Source organism: Sardina pilchardus, chromosome 23 (genome assembly GCF_963854185.1).
Source record: "Sardina pilchardus chromosome 23, fSarPil1.1, whole genome shotgun sequence".
Lineage (NCBI taxonomy): Eukaryota > Metazoa > Chordata > Actinopteri > Clupeiformes > Clupeidae > Sardina > Sardina pilchardus.
In genome coordinates, this window is record NC_085016.1 from 29,573,623 (window position 1) to 29,587,315 (window position 13,693).

Genomic DNA, 13,693 nt, shown 5'->3' on the forward strand with positions numbered 1-13,693 from the left:
GTTTGTGTGTGAGTGAGGGAGAAAGACACAATGAGCTGAAGTGGAGAGAGAAAAAGACATGACAGGGAAGGAGGGATGGAGGGAGAGGAGAGGAGGATGCTGAAAATGCTATGCATTTCTCATGAAGAAAGACGTGTGGGTGGGTGTGAGAGGGAGAGAGAGAGAGGTTGCCTCCCTAGAGAGTAAGAGGGAGGGTGGGAGACTGCCTATACACCACCATGCACATGCTATAGGAGAGGCTGAGGGAGAGAGAGATAGAGAGGGAGACAGAACATACGAGGGTGTGTGTGAGTGTGTGTGAGTGTGTGTGTGTGTGTGTGAGAGAGAGAGAGAGAGAGAGAGAGAGAGAGAGAGAGAGAGAGAGAGAGAGAGAGAGAGAGAGAGAGAGAGAGAGAGAGCGCTCATCTCACACCAGGCTGGTGCATGAGTGGGAGGAGCTGCACTGGCCTCCTCTTCACATGGCTCTCCCTCTGGCTGACCTCCATCCCACCTCCACCACTCCCTCCATCTTTAATGCCCTCTATACATCGCAGCACATCTGTACATCCTCCACCACTCCCTCCATCTTTAATACTTTCTATACATTACAGCACATCTGCACAGCCTCCACCACTCCCTCCATCTTTAATGCCTTCTATACATCCCAGCACATCTGCACAGCCTCCACCACTCCCTCCATCTTTGATGCCTTATACATCACAGCACATCTGCACAGCTTCATCCAAACCAAAACACAGCCACCGCTTCCTTCCTGTGACCTGCGCAAGAGTGGATGTTAAGTCTGCTACTGTCATGCTGTGTGTGCATGCCATGCTTCTTAGATACTGCTCATTACACAAACTAATGCTTGATTTAGATTGCTGTGCAATGTTTAGGTGGGCCTACCACTTGATGAGAGGTTGACAGAAGGTTGACACATTTCAGTACACATACAGAACACGTGTGGCTTCATCCAGGTTTGCACATTCAGGGACACACAAACACACACACACACAGACATACTCATTCATGCACACACACTCACACCAACCATTTCAAACATAGAGATCTATTTGTGCAGAGGTATTAAATCAATGGCAGCTATTTTGACACTCTCATACACAGAGTGGACACCAATTGCATGTAAGAACAGCTAAACAGTCTGCTAAAGACCAATGCTAACGGGCTTGCTAAGGAAATGACTGCCGTCTAGGTTTGGCCCTCCTTGACAGACAGCGTCTCCTCTCCTCACCCTCAGCGGTGAGCTTGTCCATGTCACCATGTCACCATGTCACCTGCCCCTCACATCTCATCAGCCTGCACCCACCCCCAGCAACATCACACATGACAGGCCCAAAAGCTCCCTGCCTGTACCGGATGCACACATACAGAACAGCTTAACCCACTTCCAAAAGCACAGGCCAAATGACTCATTCAAATCAATACTAAAGACCAGCGAGCCTGGCAGATATGCACTCCCTCTGGCACAAAGATCTCTCCTCAAATTCAAATGAAGCTTTATTAGCATGCCCATTGGACAGTACTCAAAGTATTGGGTTGGGTTGAGCATTGCGTACACAAGTACTTCAGATCAAACACATCAGAAGGGTATATGTCTCACATCAGATTCCTGCTACCTATCACTCTTCCATTAGTCTTCTTTCCTCCATCATATCTTCTCTACATCAACTCTACATCAGCACAACAGCTATGTCTGTGTAGATGTGGCAACGCAAGGAATGGAGGGAAATTTTTGGCACGCATGCACGCACAAATTGACGAGCACAAATACACACTTACACTCACACACACATACACAGAGAGTACTCATTCATTCGTTCATTCAACCTTTTATTCTCTGAGGGTCATTGAGGGTAGTTCTCATATACAGTGAAGCCGAGATCACTCAGATCACACCATCCACCAAACTGAAATCTAAAATCAATGAAGATATCTGCTCTCAATGCTAATCTGGGAACACACACACACACACACACAGCTCTAGAGCAGGCATCTCTTTGACATCTTCTTCCTCCCCTTTACCCCCCCCCCCCCCCCCAGCACCCCGAATGTACTATAGAATGTACTAACTCAGAGCCTTGAGAGCCACTCTCTGTCTCTCTGTGCATGAAGGTGTCTCTCTGTTTCTATCTCTCTTTTCCCATGTGTGTCTGAGTATGTGTTTATGTGAAGGTCTCTCTCTCTCTCTCTCTCTCTCTCTCTCTGTGCTGTTTGTTCTCCCAGGCCATCAGTGACTCTCACGACTCACAGAACAGCCTTGGCGCAGTTATCCTCAGTTCAACTCGTGCTCAGATGTGATGTGTGGCTACAAAGCTTTGTCAAAGACAAAAACATGATTCTGAGCCAGAGGAGCCATCATAACAGAATCCTGTCCAAAAATGAACATTTAAAGGAAACAAAAATATCTGGCTAGTGTAAAAGCTGACAACATCGACATAATGATTTTTAAACAAGCATAGCAGAAAATTTAATTAATAACAGGGTAACATAAAAAGGATGATTCCTTATATCCCACTACTTTCACTACTAGCTGTTGTATGTACTGTACGTGAGTTGGACAGAATAAGCTTATACGACCCTACACGACCCTTCCATCCTGCCTGGTTACCTTTTCTGTCAAACACTTTGTCTTGTACACTTAGAAGAACACAGTACTGTCAAGTATATTTTAATTCCAACAGGGCTTCTGTCCGCTTTGTCACACTCCGGACTACACTCACCACACACACAGACACACACATAGACACTTTCATGTGAAACCTGTACATTTGTCTTCAGTATCCTCCCACTGAAATATGTGCAGCATTGACCACAAAGATTTCAGACTGCCTGTGGAGAATTCCTCCAGCATTCCTCTGGCATTTATCTCCACTTCTATGGAGATCTCCATCACTAAATCTGTTTCCCTGGGGAGACCCGATGGGCAAACCAGGAGCTACAATCCCGTTTATTTAATTTTTTTACTTTAAAATCTCATCTCATTAACTGCATGCTAAAAAGCCTAAATGTTCCTGGCTAAGGTTATATCACCATTCACCATAAATGGAAGAAACATAAACTGCAAGAGTCTTATGACGTTTTTAGAGATTCTTTTAAAGAGCAACTTGCAGGTTGGAAAGCTCTACAAAGCATAGTGTACACTAGATGTACCGCAGAGCAGTACAACATATGACCGCAGCCCAGTCCTCATTCCCTCCACACAAATAATCACACTTGTCAATTTGTCTCCATCTCCTACTCCATCCCCTACTTTTGTGTATGTAAATGAGTGTGATCATAGGATGTGTTAGTTTTTGTGTATATGTATGCTTCTCTGTGTGTGTGTGTGTGTGTGTGTGTGTGTGTGTGTGTGTGTGTGTGTGTGTGTGTGTGTGTGTGTGCGTGACAGAGTAGCACACATACAGTATACACCAAAACAAACATATAGCCTACTACACACACTCATTTTTACATACAGAAAGTAGGGGTTGGAGTAGGAGATGGAGACAAACTGACTAGCATGATTTATTTTTGAAGAGAGAATATGCAGGACTGAGCGGCGGTCATATCTTGTTCCATTGTTTTCAAATGTGAAGCACTTTACACCAAGAATGATAACTATAACATATTGTTCTCGTTAATATCAATAACGTTCACACATAAACTATTTCTTGACCATTCACTTGGATTGGATGTTAGTGTCTTTAAGGTTAAGTGTGTGGCCACTGATTCTCTACGATAGATCAAGTATGCTAATGTGCAAGTGCCCACGCGACCATGTCAGATAACCACATGAGGGACATTCTAAAAACAATGTGAATCACCTCCCTGCACTACACGTATGCAATCAGAGAGATGTTTTTTTTTCTTATTACGTCGGTGCTTTATATGGTAAACACTCACAAGCTTAGAGATATTGATATTCTATCCATTGTGTGAAGTGAGATCAATGGCACAAATACACTGCTAAACCTTGATGGTGCAGGCAAAACAACGAAGAGAAAAGCTTCAACTAACAGAAGATCTTTGTCCTCAACGGTATTTTGTCTTCAGAGAGACTAAAGCAAGTCAACCAACAAGAGGATGAACTCACTTCAGAATTAGAAATATTTAAAACAGACGTGCTAAGCCTTCCCTTAGCTATATAGGATTTGAATAGAGATTTTGCCATGGCAAGTTCAAAATCAAAGCATACATAATCCTTATCCTGGAAACTAGTACAAAAAATTATATGTGAGACCTTTATGTCAGTTCAAATCTGGGCCAGCTCAGCACTCACATCCAGTTACATCAAATGTACAGTACATACATATCTATGCTTTTAGTGAGTCCATCTGTCCAGATGTCCATTAGGATGTTTCAGATGGAAAGTATTTCTTTCCCAAACATATTGAATTTCCATGCTACTGCAGCGCAGCGCATTTACTGAGCCGTGATGTCCAGAGCCAATCAGTGTGAGCAGGATACTGATAGCTTGTGATAGCACCCTCCTCTGCATACTGCCACATCCTGTTCAGAGGGCCTGGGTGTTCATGAGGACAGAGCTCTTCAGTGCACTGCATTTTGGGAAAGGATAGAGACAGGTTGAGAGCACAGGTACTGTAGGTTCTTCTGCAAAGCAAATGTCTGATGTGTGCATCCTCACTGAGGAGGAAGTCAGCTCTGGAGAGGATTTGGCCCTGCTTTGGTACATGTTTGCCAGCTGAGGCCTTGAACCTTTCCAATATTCTATAACTCTTGGGATTCATTCATGTGCAGTATCCTTATGGTGAAATAGAATACTTCTCACTGAGTTTGCATACTGGCATGCTCAGCACAAAATACACACACACACACACACACACACACACACACACACACACATCAATCTCCTGGAACCTATGGAGGATGAATCGCCACTTTCCAGGAATCAGGATACATTATTGTGACCCAGATCTCCTCTTCCTGATTGCTGTCTAGCCTCAGACATTCAGGCAACTATGGAGAAAAATGCACAGGGCTAACCACGCACAACCAGAAAAAAAAGGGAAAGATAGATAGATAGATAGATAGACACTGAAAGAGACAGAGAGAATGAGAGAGTGAGAGAGAGAGAGAGAGAGAGAGAAACACTGTCAGTGAGGCCACCATATCGTGTAGAGAGCAAAAACATACCCAGCACGACATGGTGGCAGCTCAGCAGAAACATGCTGCCACGTGGACATGTCTGTCTTTACATATGCATGTCCTTTCATCTGCCTTTAAATGAGTACTACTGCACGTGTAGGGAGGAGGGAGGGAGGGAGAGAGAGAGAGAGAGAGAGAGAACATGCTAAGAGTGCTTGTGCTGTATAGCCTGAGCAGCAAGAGGCGGGTGGGTGGGGGTGGGGGGGGATTATCAGAGGAATGTCAGAGGTAGCTGATTGGTTGAGAGAGGAGGGACTGATCCCTACAGATGGCAGTGGTTACTATGGCAATGGCAGGATCAGCATCAGCATCTCCTCTCCCCACTGCCACAGCACATCATACACACATGACAGACCACTGGATTACTGGATTACACACACACTTCTGTTCATGTGTATGTGTGTGTGTGTGTGTGTGTATGTGTGTGTGTGTGATCAATTATATGCACAGGCGAAGCAATGTATATTTAGCTTTGATCAATACACTGGTGCAAAAAACACTGAATGTACCAGTGCAGACAGTTCCGCCTGTACTTAACGCAAAGAAGAGACTACATACAACATAACAAGAGTACCAACTCAGTATGCCTCTCCACACAACGTGATGAAAGATCAATGGTCTGAACAGGTCAGTAAGGAAATTCTTTTGTCCCACTCTAGGCCCTCTTTAAAGCTTGATGGAGATAGATTGAGTGTGGGAGAGGGATGAAAGCAAGAGAAAGAGAGAGGTTGAGATAGAGAGAAAAGAAGAAAGGGGAGAGACGGAAAACAGAGAGAATGGGACAAATCCAATTCACTATCGATACATCCATCTCTTCCAATGCCTCCCTTATATTAGGTTTCACAATAAGGAGATACTGTAAATTACCATAAGCACACAAGTCGTACTGTGAATCACTCACATTCAGAAACTGGCAAAACAAAATGAAGACACCAGATTGGCAAATAAGCCAGACATGCTGACAACACCACTATCCCCCTGCGCTAGCTAATTCCAAAGCATTTAAATAAAAAAGCACCGAAATAATAAACGGACAAATGCACTTGGTAAACAAACAATAACACAACACACATCTCTCTCTCTCACTCTCACACACACACACACACACACACACACAAACACACACTCCTGTCCTTGAGAAATGGCACGTGACTGTTACAGTACCCCTCAACTCCCAGCCTGCCATCCTCTTTACTCCATTCTCTCTGTTACTCTTTCATCCCCATCCTCCATTCCCCCTCTCCTCTCCTCTCCATCCTCCTCCATCTCCTGCTCTTACCTGGCAGTTGAAGCGTCCAGGCGCTGCGGAGCCTCCACTCTGCATACTGCCTGCCCGGCGATGCACTTGCTCGTGTGTGTGTGTGTGTGTGTGTGTGTGTGTGTGTCTGTGGTAGGGGGATGAGCCCGAGCACAGGGACAGGCGCCAACGTTACAAATCCATCTGAGAGCGGCAACACACTCTGCTACCTCAGTTCAGATCCGCTTCCTTTTCCTCTCGCTCTCAGTCTAGCTCACTCACACATACTCCCTCTCCGTCTTTCACTGTAGTCTCTCCTTCACTGCAGCTGCTGACTGGCTTCCTCTCTCTAGCTCTCCTCTCTCTCCTTTGCTCTCTCCCTCGGCACAGCTGACGAGCCTCTGTGTGTGTGTGTGTGTGTGTGTGTGTGTGTGTATGTGTGCATGTGTCTGAGTGAGTGTGCGTGTGTGTGTGCGGGTGTGTCTGGAGACGCACAGCCGGAGTGTTTCAGAATGAGCGTCCGACAATCGCATAGGAGATTAAACTGAGTCTGAATGAGCTCAAGCAAGACTGCAATCCGAGCTCCTTTTGCGGTGGTGTGTGTGTCGTGGTGTGTGTGTGTGTGTGTGTGTGTGTGTGTGAGAGGATAGTGTCAGAGTGAGAATGTGTGAGTGTATGAGTTCTGCATGCTATGAAAGCCCCTGTGGTTTCTCAGCATTGCCTGCGCCACCACTGGGGCATCCTGGGAAGTGTAGTATTTCAGTCAAAATTTTAAGTGAATTAAATTGATGAGTAAAGCCTAATTCAAATGGGTTCAGATGTGGTAAGTGCATATTATGTTATATGGGTCTGCCACCGATTTATTATATAATGAAACTTTTTTCAGACACAAGCATTTTTTACATGTTTGTGAGAGAAAGATATCCAATATTGCTAATGTTGCTTTAATTGATTCACACCAGACTGATACACAAACTGGAATTACTTTAACATTAGTGTAGTGAATAATTTTACCACAATAATTTACATTACATTACTGTAATTATTATTGCCTCATACTGTATATTCTATAGCTTAAAAGGGGAAATCCAGTTTTAAATGGGTTTTAGATAAATATGACCTAGCTAGCGTCATGGACAAGGGGTGATCCAGACCCAATGCATTCCGAACTTAGCCAGTTTTGACTTACAGTAGCCAACCCCTCATTCATTACTCTAACTTATGGTCATACATAAGTGTAGCACCCCTGTATGGTTTTACTTGTAGTGTTACAGTTAATACAGTGTTAAGAATATATACATTAGATACATTAAGAATAGATATTTAATATGTAATACTTACCAGTGATTTACCTTTATGTGCTGTGTAATACTTAACAGTAATTTCCTTCTATGTGCTGTGTATGATACATTAACATGGTCACAAATATTTCAATGGGGACTTTTACTTTGACGGGGGATATCTTGTGTATGGGTTCACGAGCTACGGTAGAGTTCTAGAGAGAGACGTTAGAGCCTGCAGTTCTGAAGAGACGGGAATAGTATATAGTGAGAGTTATAAATGAGTTTAGATATGTAGGAAGCTTTTTGATATTAATGATTGTGTAGATATTGTATATAGGTCTTCGTTTGACTAAAAGTTACTTTGAAAGTGTCTTTGGACGTTTTCCTCGTTTAAAGAGGATAGGGTTTTATTTTACACGGGAGTTTAAGTAGCAGCTAACGTCAGCTATGGACATTCAGCTTCTCCGCTAGCAGTTAGCTGTATGCTAACGTTTCACACTGCTACTAGCTGCTACCTGGATCGCACACCATCGCGAGGGAGTGGATTTCAGTTAAGTAGACTGGATTGAAGGAGAGACGACGGGGAGGGACATCGTCCAGACCTTCATTCGTTTGGAGTTGTTGGTGAGGAGGAGGCGGCGTTTTGGGCAGGCTAATGCTAGCTTTTCCTACTGGCGCTACCTGGATTACTGTCCCTTATCAACGGCTACGTGAGTAGGAGAACCTTTCGTTTGCTACGAGCTCCAACACGCGCGCCAACGAATGGGTACCCCAGACTTTCTGTTCATGTGTTTACACCCGGGTGTTTATTTTTCTTTTTACTGTTATGTCATGTGTATGTGAGATTACAGTGACAGTTATTTGAGTGTTGGGCAAAATAAATGTCATCATTGGCATTTAATATAACCTCTGTCTGTGGGTGTTCACTTGATTGTGCTCATTTGGCTTTTGGGGCCGTATGCTAACATTTACAGGTAAAACGTTAATGGGGTGTTTTTGAGTGATGTATGGTGTCATCTACCATTCAGTTAATAAGCTAGTGATAATTATTTAATGTCTGACCTTCAGTATTCAGAGATATATTCTTTGAGGTTAACTCAAAGTGGGGGCTCACACTGTTTATAAAAGATCAAGGGAGGTGTAATAATACAGCATTTTATAATAGCCATTTCCATAGGCTATCCCAGGCCTTTTAGACACCCTAGGTGAGAAGGCCCTTAGACATATCCTGCCTGGTGCATCCCATGTAAGTGCCTCCCTGTGTATGTGTGTATTGCTTAGGCCTGTCAGTAGGTTGCCATACATTTGACTTAAATAGTCTGCTTAGTGGGAGTGTTACACGTGGGGGCTCGTCCGGGATCTGTTTCAAATGTTGTTGGTTTTTTTTTCTCTGTCTTTTCTGAAGTGGTAATATGACATTTTATGCTTTAGCTTATTGTGTAAACTGAAATTGTAATACTGTATGTTGGTGAGCCTTTCTTGTCTTTAGGCTATATGTGCTATTGTGGGTGGTATATAATTATATATTTTTGAGAAGTTATTGCAACATGGAGGCAGATCAGATAATAAGCTGGTGTGAAGAGAGGGGTGTTGCCCTTAAAAATGCCATTGTGCTTAGTAATGTGCCTGTAGATGTTACAGATGAGATGGTATACAGTATCCTAGACAATGCTGGAGTTTTTGGTAGGTCCAAAGTTAGAGGCCGTTGTCTAGCACGCTGTGGAACAAGCCAGTTAATTCTTGTTGAGATATCACAGGATATCAATACAGCCAAAATGCCTGAGCAGGTAGGTGTTGGAGGTGAGGTGGCTCCCTGGTTGGTCAGTATTGCTGTTGAAGCTCCGCCATTGAAATTACCTCGAGATCAGGACGTTTTCAAGGCTAAGTTGCAGGCATTCCTGGCCCATGAGGGGAAGACTCTTGCTGACATGCAAGACCTGTGCAACCCAGTTACACCCCCCTCCGCACCGTTAGACCTGAACACCCAGCTTGTCAATGCTATCTCTGCTCTGGTTGATAAATGTCAGACTGCACCAGTAGAAAATACAGCCTACCGCAAACTTCGTTTATTTTCTGGTGTGAAGCCGACTCCTCCTGGAGAAGAGGAGTATGATGCATGGGCAGAACAGACAACTCACATGCTTGACGAGTGGAAGTGTCCAGATTCACTGAAGAAGCAGAGAATAGCTGAGTGTCTTAAAGGGCCAGCAGCAGATATTGTCAGATGCCTGAGAGTGAGAAACCCCAATGCAATGGCAAATGATTACTTAAGAGCCCTTGAAACAGCTTTTGGAACCACAGAGAATGCCACGGACCTCATGTTTAAGTTCCGTAACACATTCCAACTTGAAGGTGAGAAACTCTCTGCATATGTGCTCAGACTGGACAAACTGCTTCACTCAGTGCTTCGTAAAGGTGGAGTGAGCCTGACTGACCTGGATAAGACCCGGATTGAGCAGGTTGCAAGAGGTGCATTGTCTCATGACCTGGTTGCCCTCCGCATCAGATTGACCTACAAGCTTAGATCTGCCCCCAGCTTCACTGAACTGCTCTGTGATGTGAGAGAAGAAGAGGCTATGATTCTGGAGAGGCCTGCTGCTCCTCTTGTTGCTGCATCTGCCATGGTTGGGCCTGTTGAATATGCCACTGTCTCTGCTGTATCTCCTTGGCGTGAGCCCAGCCCTGTGTCTGTTGCTACAGAAAAAGGTCCTTCTATAGAGAGTCTGACTAAAGAGGTGGAAGAGCTGAAGACTGAGGTAACTCGCCTGCTCTCTTTTGCTGTTTCCTCGCCCTCAGTAGCTGCACAGACTCCACCACAGAGTTTCAGCCAGAAGTCAGAGGGAAGGTCGTTTACCAGAGCACATGGAGAGCGACAGGACAAGCCGTACAGAGCTGATGTTTTCTGCTACAGATGTGGGGAAGATGGCCATTTCCAGCGAGAGTGCCAGAACTCTGAGAACCTCAAGAAAGTCAACCAGCGCCTCATAAAGCTGAAGCGGCCGGCGGGAAACTCTCCAGGGGCCCAGTAAAGGAACGGACTGGCGTCCCGGCGATGGCACGTTCCACAAAGTGTGAACCACTGAAAAGACATGAAGCTGCACTCCCAGCAGGCCTTATTGGGCCTAGCTCTGTTGTCTCAGTACAAATTGAAGACATTTATGCAAAAGCTTTACTTGACAGTGGGTCTCAAGTTACCCTACTTTATCGCTCATTTTATAACAAGTATTTGAAACACATGCCATTGATTCCGATTGATTGTTTGGAGATATGGGGACTCAGTGCTGAAGAATATCCCTATGATGGCTATCTGTGCCTGAAGCTTGAGTTTAATAGCGACGTAGTTGGAGTAGCTGAGACAGTAGAAACACTTGTGCTTGTGTGTCCGGACCCCACTTTCAAAGGGGAAGCTGCCATCATCGTAGGGACAAACACCTCTGTGGTGAGAAAACTGTTTAATTCCTGTAAACTCAAAGGAGGAGAGAATTTCTTGATCACCATGACTGTACATCCTGAGATTAAAGAGGCCTATAGGAGATTTGAAGAATCGCCTGATGAGGTTGCTGAGACGGAAAGAGGCACAGTTTGGCTCGCTGGAGTTAAGGCAAAGACTGTACCCCCAGGGGGAACTGTGACAGTTACTGGCATCCCGAAATTCCCTGGTCACCTGTCAACTCAGACAGTCCTAGTTGAGCATTCTGAAGAGGGGCCATTTTCTGATGAGATCATTGTGATGCCCACCCTCAAGAAGGCTGAAGATGCCCAAAGTCGTCGCATCACAATTGTTGTGAGGAACATCTCTACTCGTCCAGTAACACTGAAACGTGGAATGCCCATTGCACACCTGTTTCCAGTAGATATTGTGGACAAAGACCCTATAAAGGAACACCACAATGACCTGGGTGAGCTGACACCATCTGCATTCAACTTTGGTGACTCTGCAGTCCCCCTAAAGTGGAAGGAACGGCTATGTGGAAAAATGATGGAAAGAAAAGACGTTTTCTCTCGCAGCGAGTTTGATGTTGGACGAGCAAAGAACACAGAGCACACCATACGAGTGACTGATGACAAGCCATTTCGGGAGCGCTCCAGACGTCTACCTCCAGGTGATGTGGCAGATGTGAGAAAACATCTTAGCAAACTCCTCGAAGCTGGCATCATCTCAGAATCAAGAAGCCCCTATGCCTCACCTATAGTGGTGGTGCGCAAGAAAAATGGTGCAATTCGTATGTGTGTGGATTACAGGACTTTGAACAGAAGAACAGTTCCTGACCAGTACACAGTGCCACGTATTGAAGATGCTCTTGCCTGTCTGAGTGGTAGCCAGTGGTTCAGCGTGCTTGACCTGAGAAGCGGATATTATCAAATACCCCTGGACAAAGCTGACAAAGAAAAGACTGCCTTCATCTGTCCAGCTGGATTTTACCAGTTTGAAAGGATGCCCCAGGGAATATCCGGTGCACCAGCCACATTCCAGCGTACAATGGAGAGAACAGTCGGAGACATGAACCTGTTGGAAGTGCTTGTTTATTTAGATGACCTCATTATCTTTGGGAAGACGCTTGAAGAACATGAGCAGCGATTGCTGAAAGTATTGGACAGGCTGAAAGAAGAAGGACTAAAGTTGTCTTCGGATAAATGTCAGTTCTGTTGCACTTCAGTGAACTACTTGGGACACATTGTGTCAAGAGATGGCATTGCTACGGACCCCTCTAAAGTGGATGCTGTGAAGTCCTGGCCACGTCCAAAGAATATCTCTGCTCTCCGCTCTTTCCTAGGCTTTAGTGGCTATTACCGACGCTTTGTGAAAGACTACTCCCGAGTCAGTTACCCACTCAACCAGCTGTTGAAAGGCTGTATCACTAAAGGCAAGTCGGTGCAAAAGTCTAGAGAAGATACAAATGCTCACAGGTCCAAGGTGGATGAGGAGCCACAGCAGCTGTTCCATTCCTCTGAAGCGTTCGGTCCTAGGTGGAATGACGCCTGTGAAACTGCATTTGAGATGCTCAAGCAAAGCCTCACTGAAGCACCTACCCTGGCCTTCGCCGACCCACAGCTGCCCTACACTCTTCATGTTGATGCTAGCCGAGAGGGTTTGGGAGGTGTGCTGTATCAAGATCAAGGAGGTGGTCTGCGTCCCGTCGCTTATGTCAGCAGGAGTCTCTCTCCATCTGAAAGAAATTACCCCACACACAAGCTGGAGTTCTTGGCTCTAAAGTGGACTGTCACAGAGAAGCTGCATGATTATCTTTATGGAGTGAAGTTTGAAGTTCATACAGATAATAATCCGCTAACATACATCCTCACTACAGCTAAATTAGATGCTGCGGGACATCGCTGGCTTGCTGCTCTCTCAACATACGACTTCAGTTTGAAGTACCGGCCGGGTAAGCAGAACATAGATGCCGATGCCTTGTCACGCCGTCCTCATTTGATGGGTCCTCTTGAAGACGAGTGGGAGATCATTCCCTCTGGCAGTGTCAAAGCCATGTGTCAAGTGTCCTATGTCTGCGGTCAGAAATACTCACAACCACACAGAGCCATTGACCTGCTCGGGGCATCCGAACAAGCTTTACCCACAGCTTATTGCAACGCAACAACTGTATGCACCCATCACCTGCCCAAGTTGAGTTCAGCTGACCTAGCTCAGTCACAGCGCACAGACCCATGCATTGGGGAAGTTTTGAGGGCCGTTGTTCAAAAAGATGTGAGTAGTGCAGACAGGAAGAAACACAAGGATGTCTCGTTGATACTGAAGGAGTGGGAAAAGCTAAAGTTGAAAGATTCAGTCCTCTACAGAGTCACTAAGCCGCCAAACAAGCCATTGCGTCACCAGCTGCTGCTCCCACAGGAGTTCCGAGTGATTGTGCTACAGTCATTGCATGATCATTCTGGACACCTAGGGTTTGACAAGACCTATGGGCTTGTACGAGAGAGGTTCTATTGGCCGTGCATGAAAGCAGAGATTGAAAGATACTGCAAGAGCTGTGCCAGGTGTATCCAGCGAAAGACACTTCCAACGAGAGCTGCT

The 13,693-nt window shown here is 45.3% G+C and overlaps 1 protein-coding gene across 2 annotated transcripts in view; it reads right to left on the bottom strand.

The window, feature by feature from the left end:
• slc4a10a (solute carrier family 4 member 10a) overlaps positions 1 to 13,693 on the bottom strand; it is a 64,748-nt gene that overhangs the window by 33,108 nt on the left and 17,947 nt on the right. Inside the window, exon 1 of one of the 2 annotated variants that reach the window (XM_062527614.1) lies at positions 6,425 to 6,522. The exons of the other annotated variant lie outside the window; for it this stretch is intronic. Coding sequence (XP_062383598.1) covers positions 6,425 to 6,469 — 45 coding nt within the window. The 5' untranslated portion in view covers positions 6,470 to 6,522. Of the gene's footprint in view, positions 1 to 6,424; positions 6,523 to 13,693 lie in introns of those variants that run through there. 2 annotated transcript variants of the gene reach the window in all.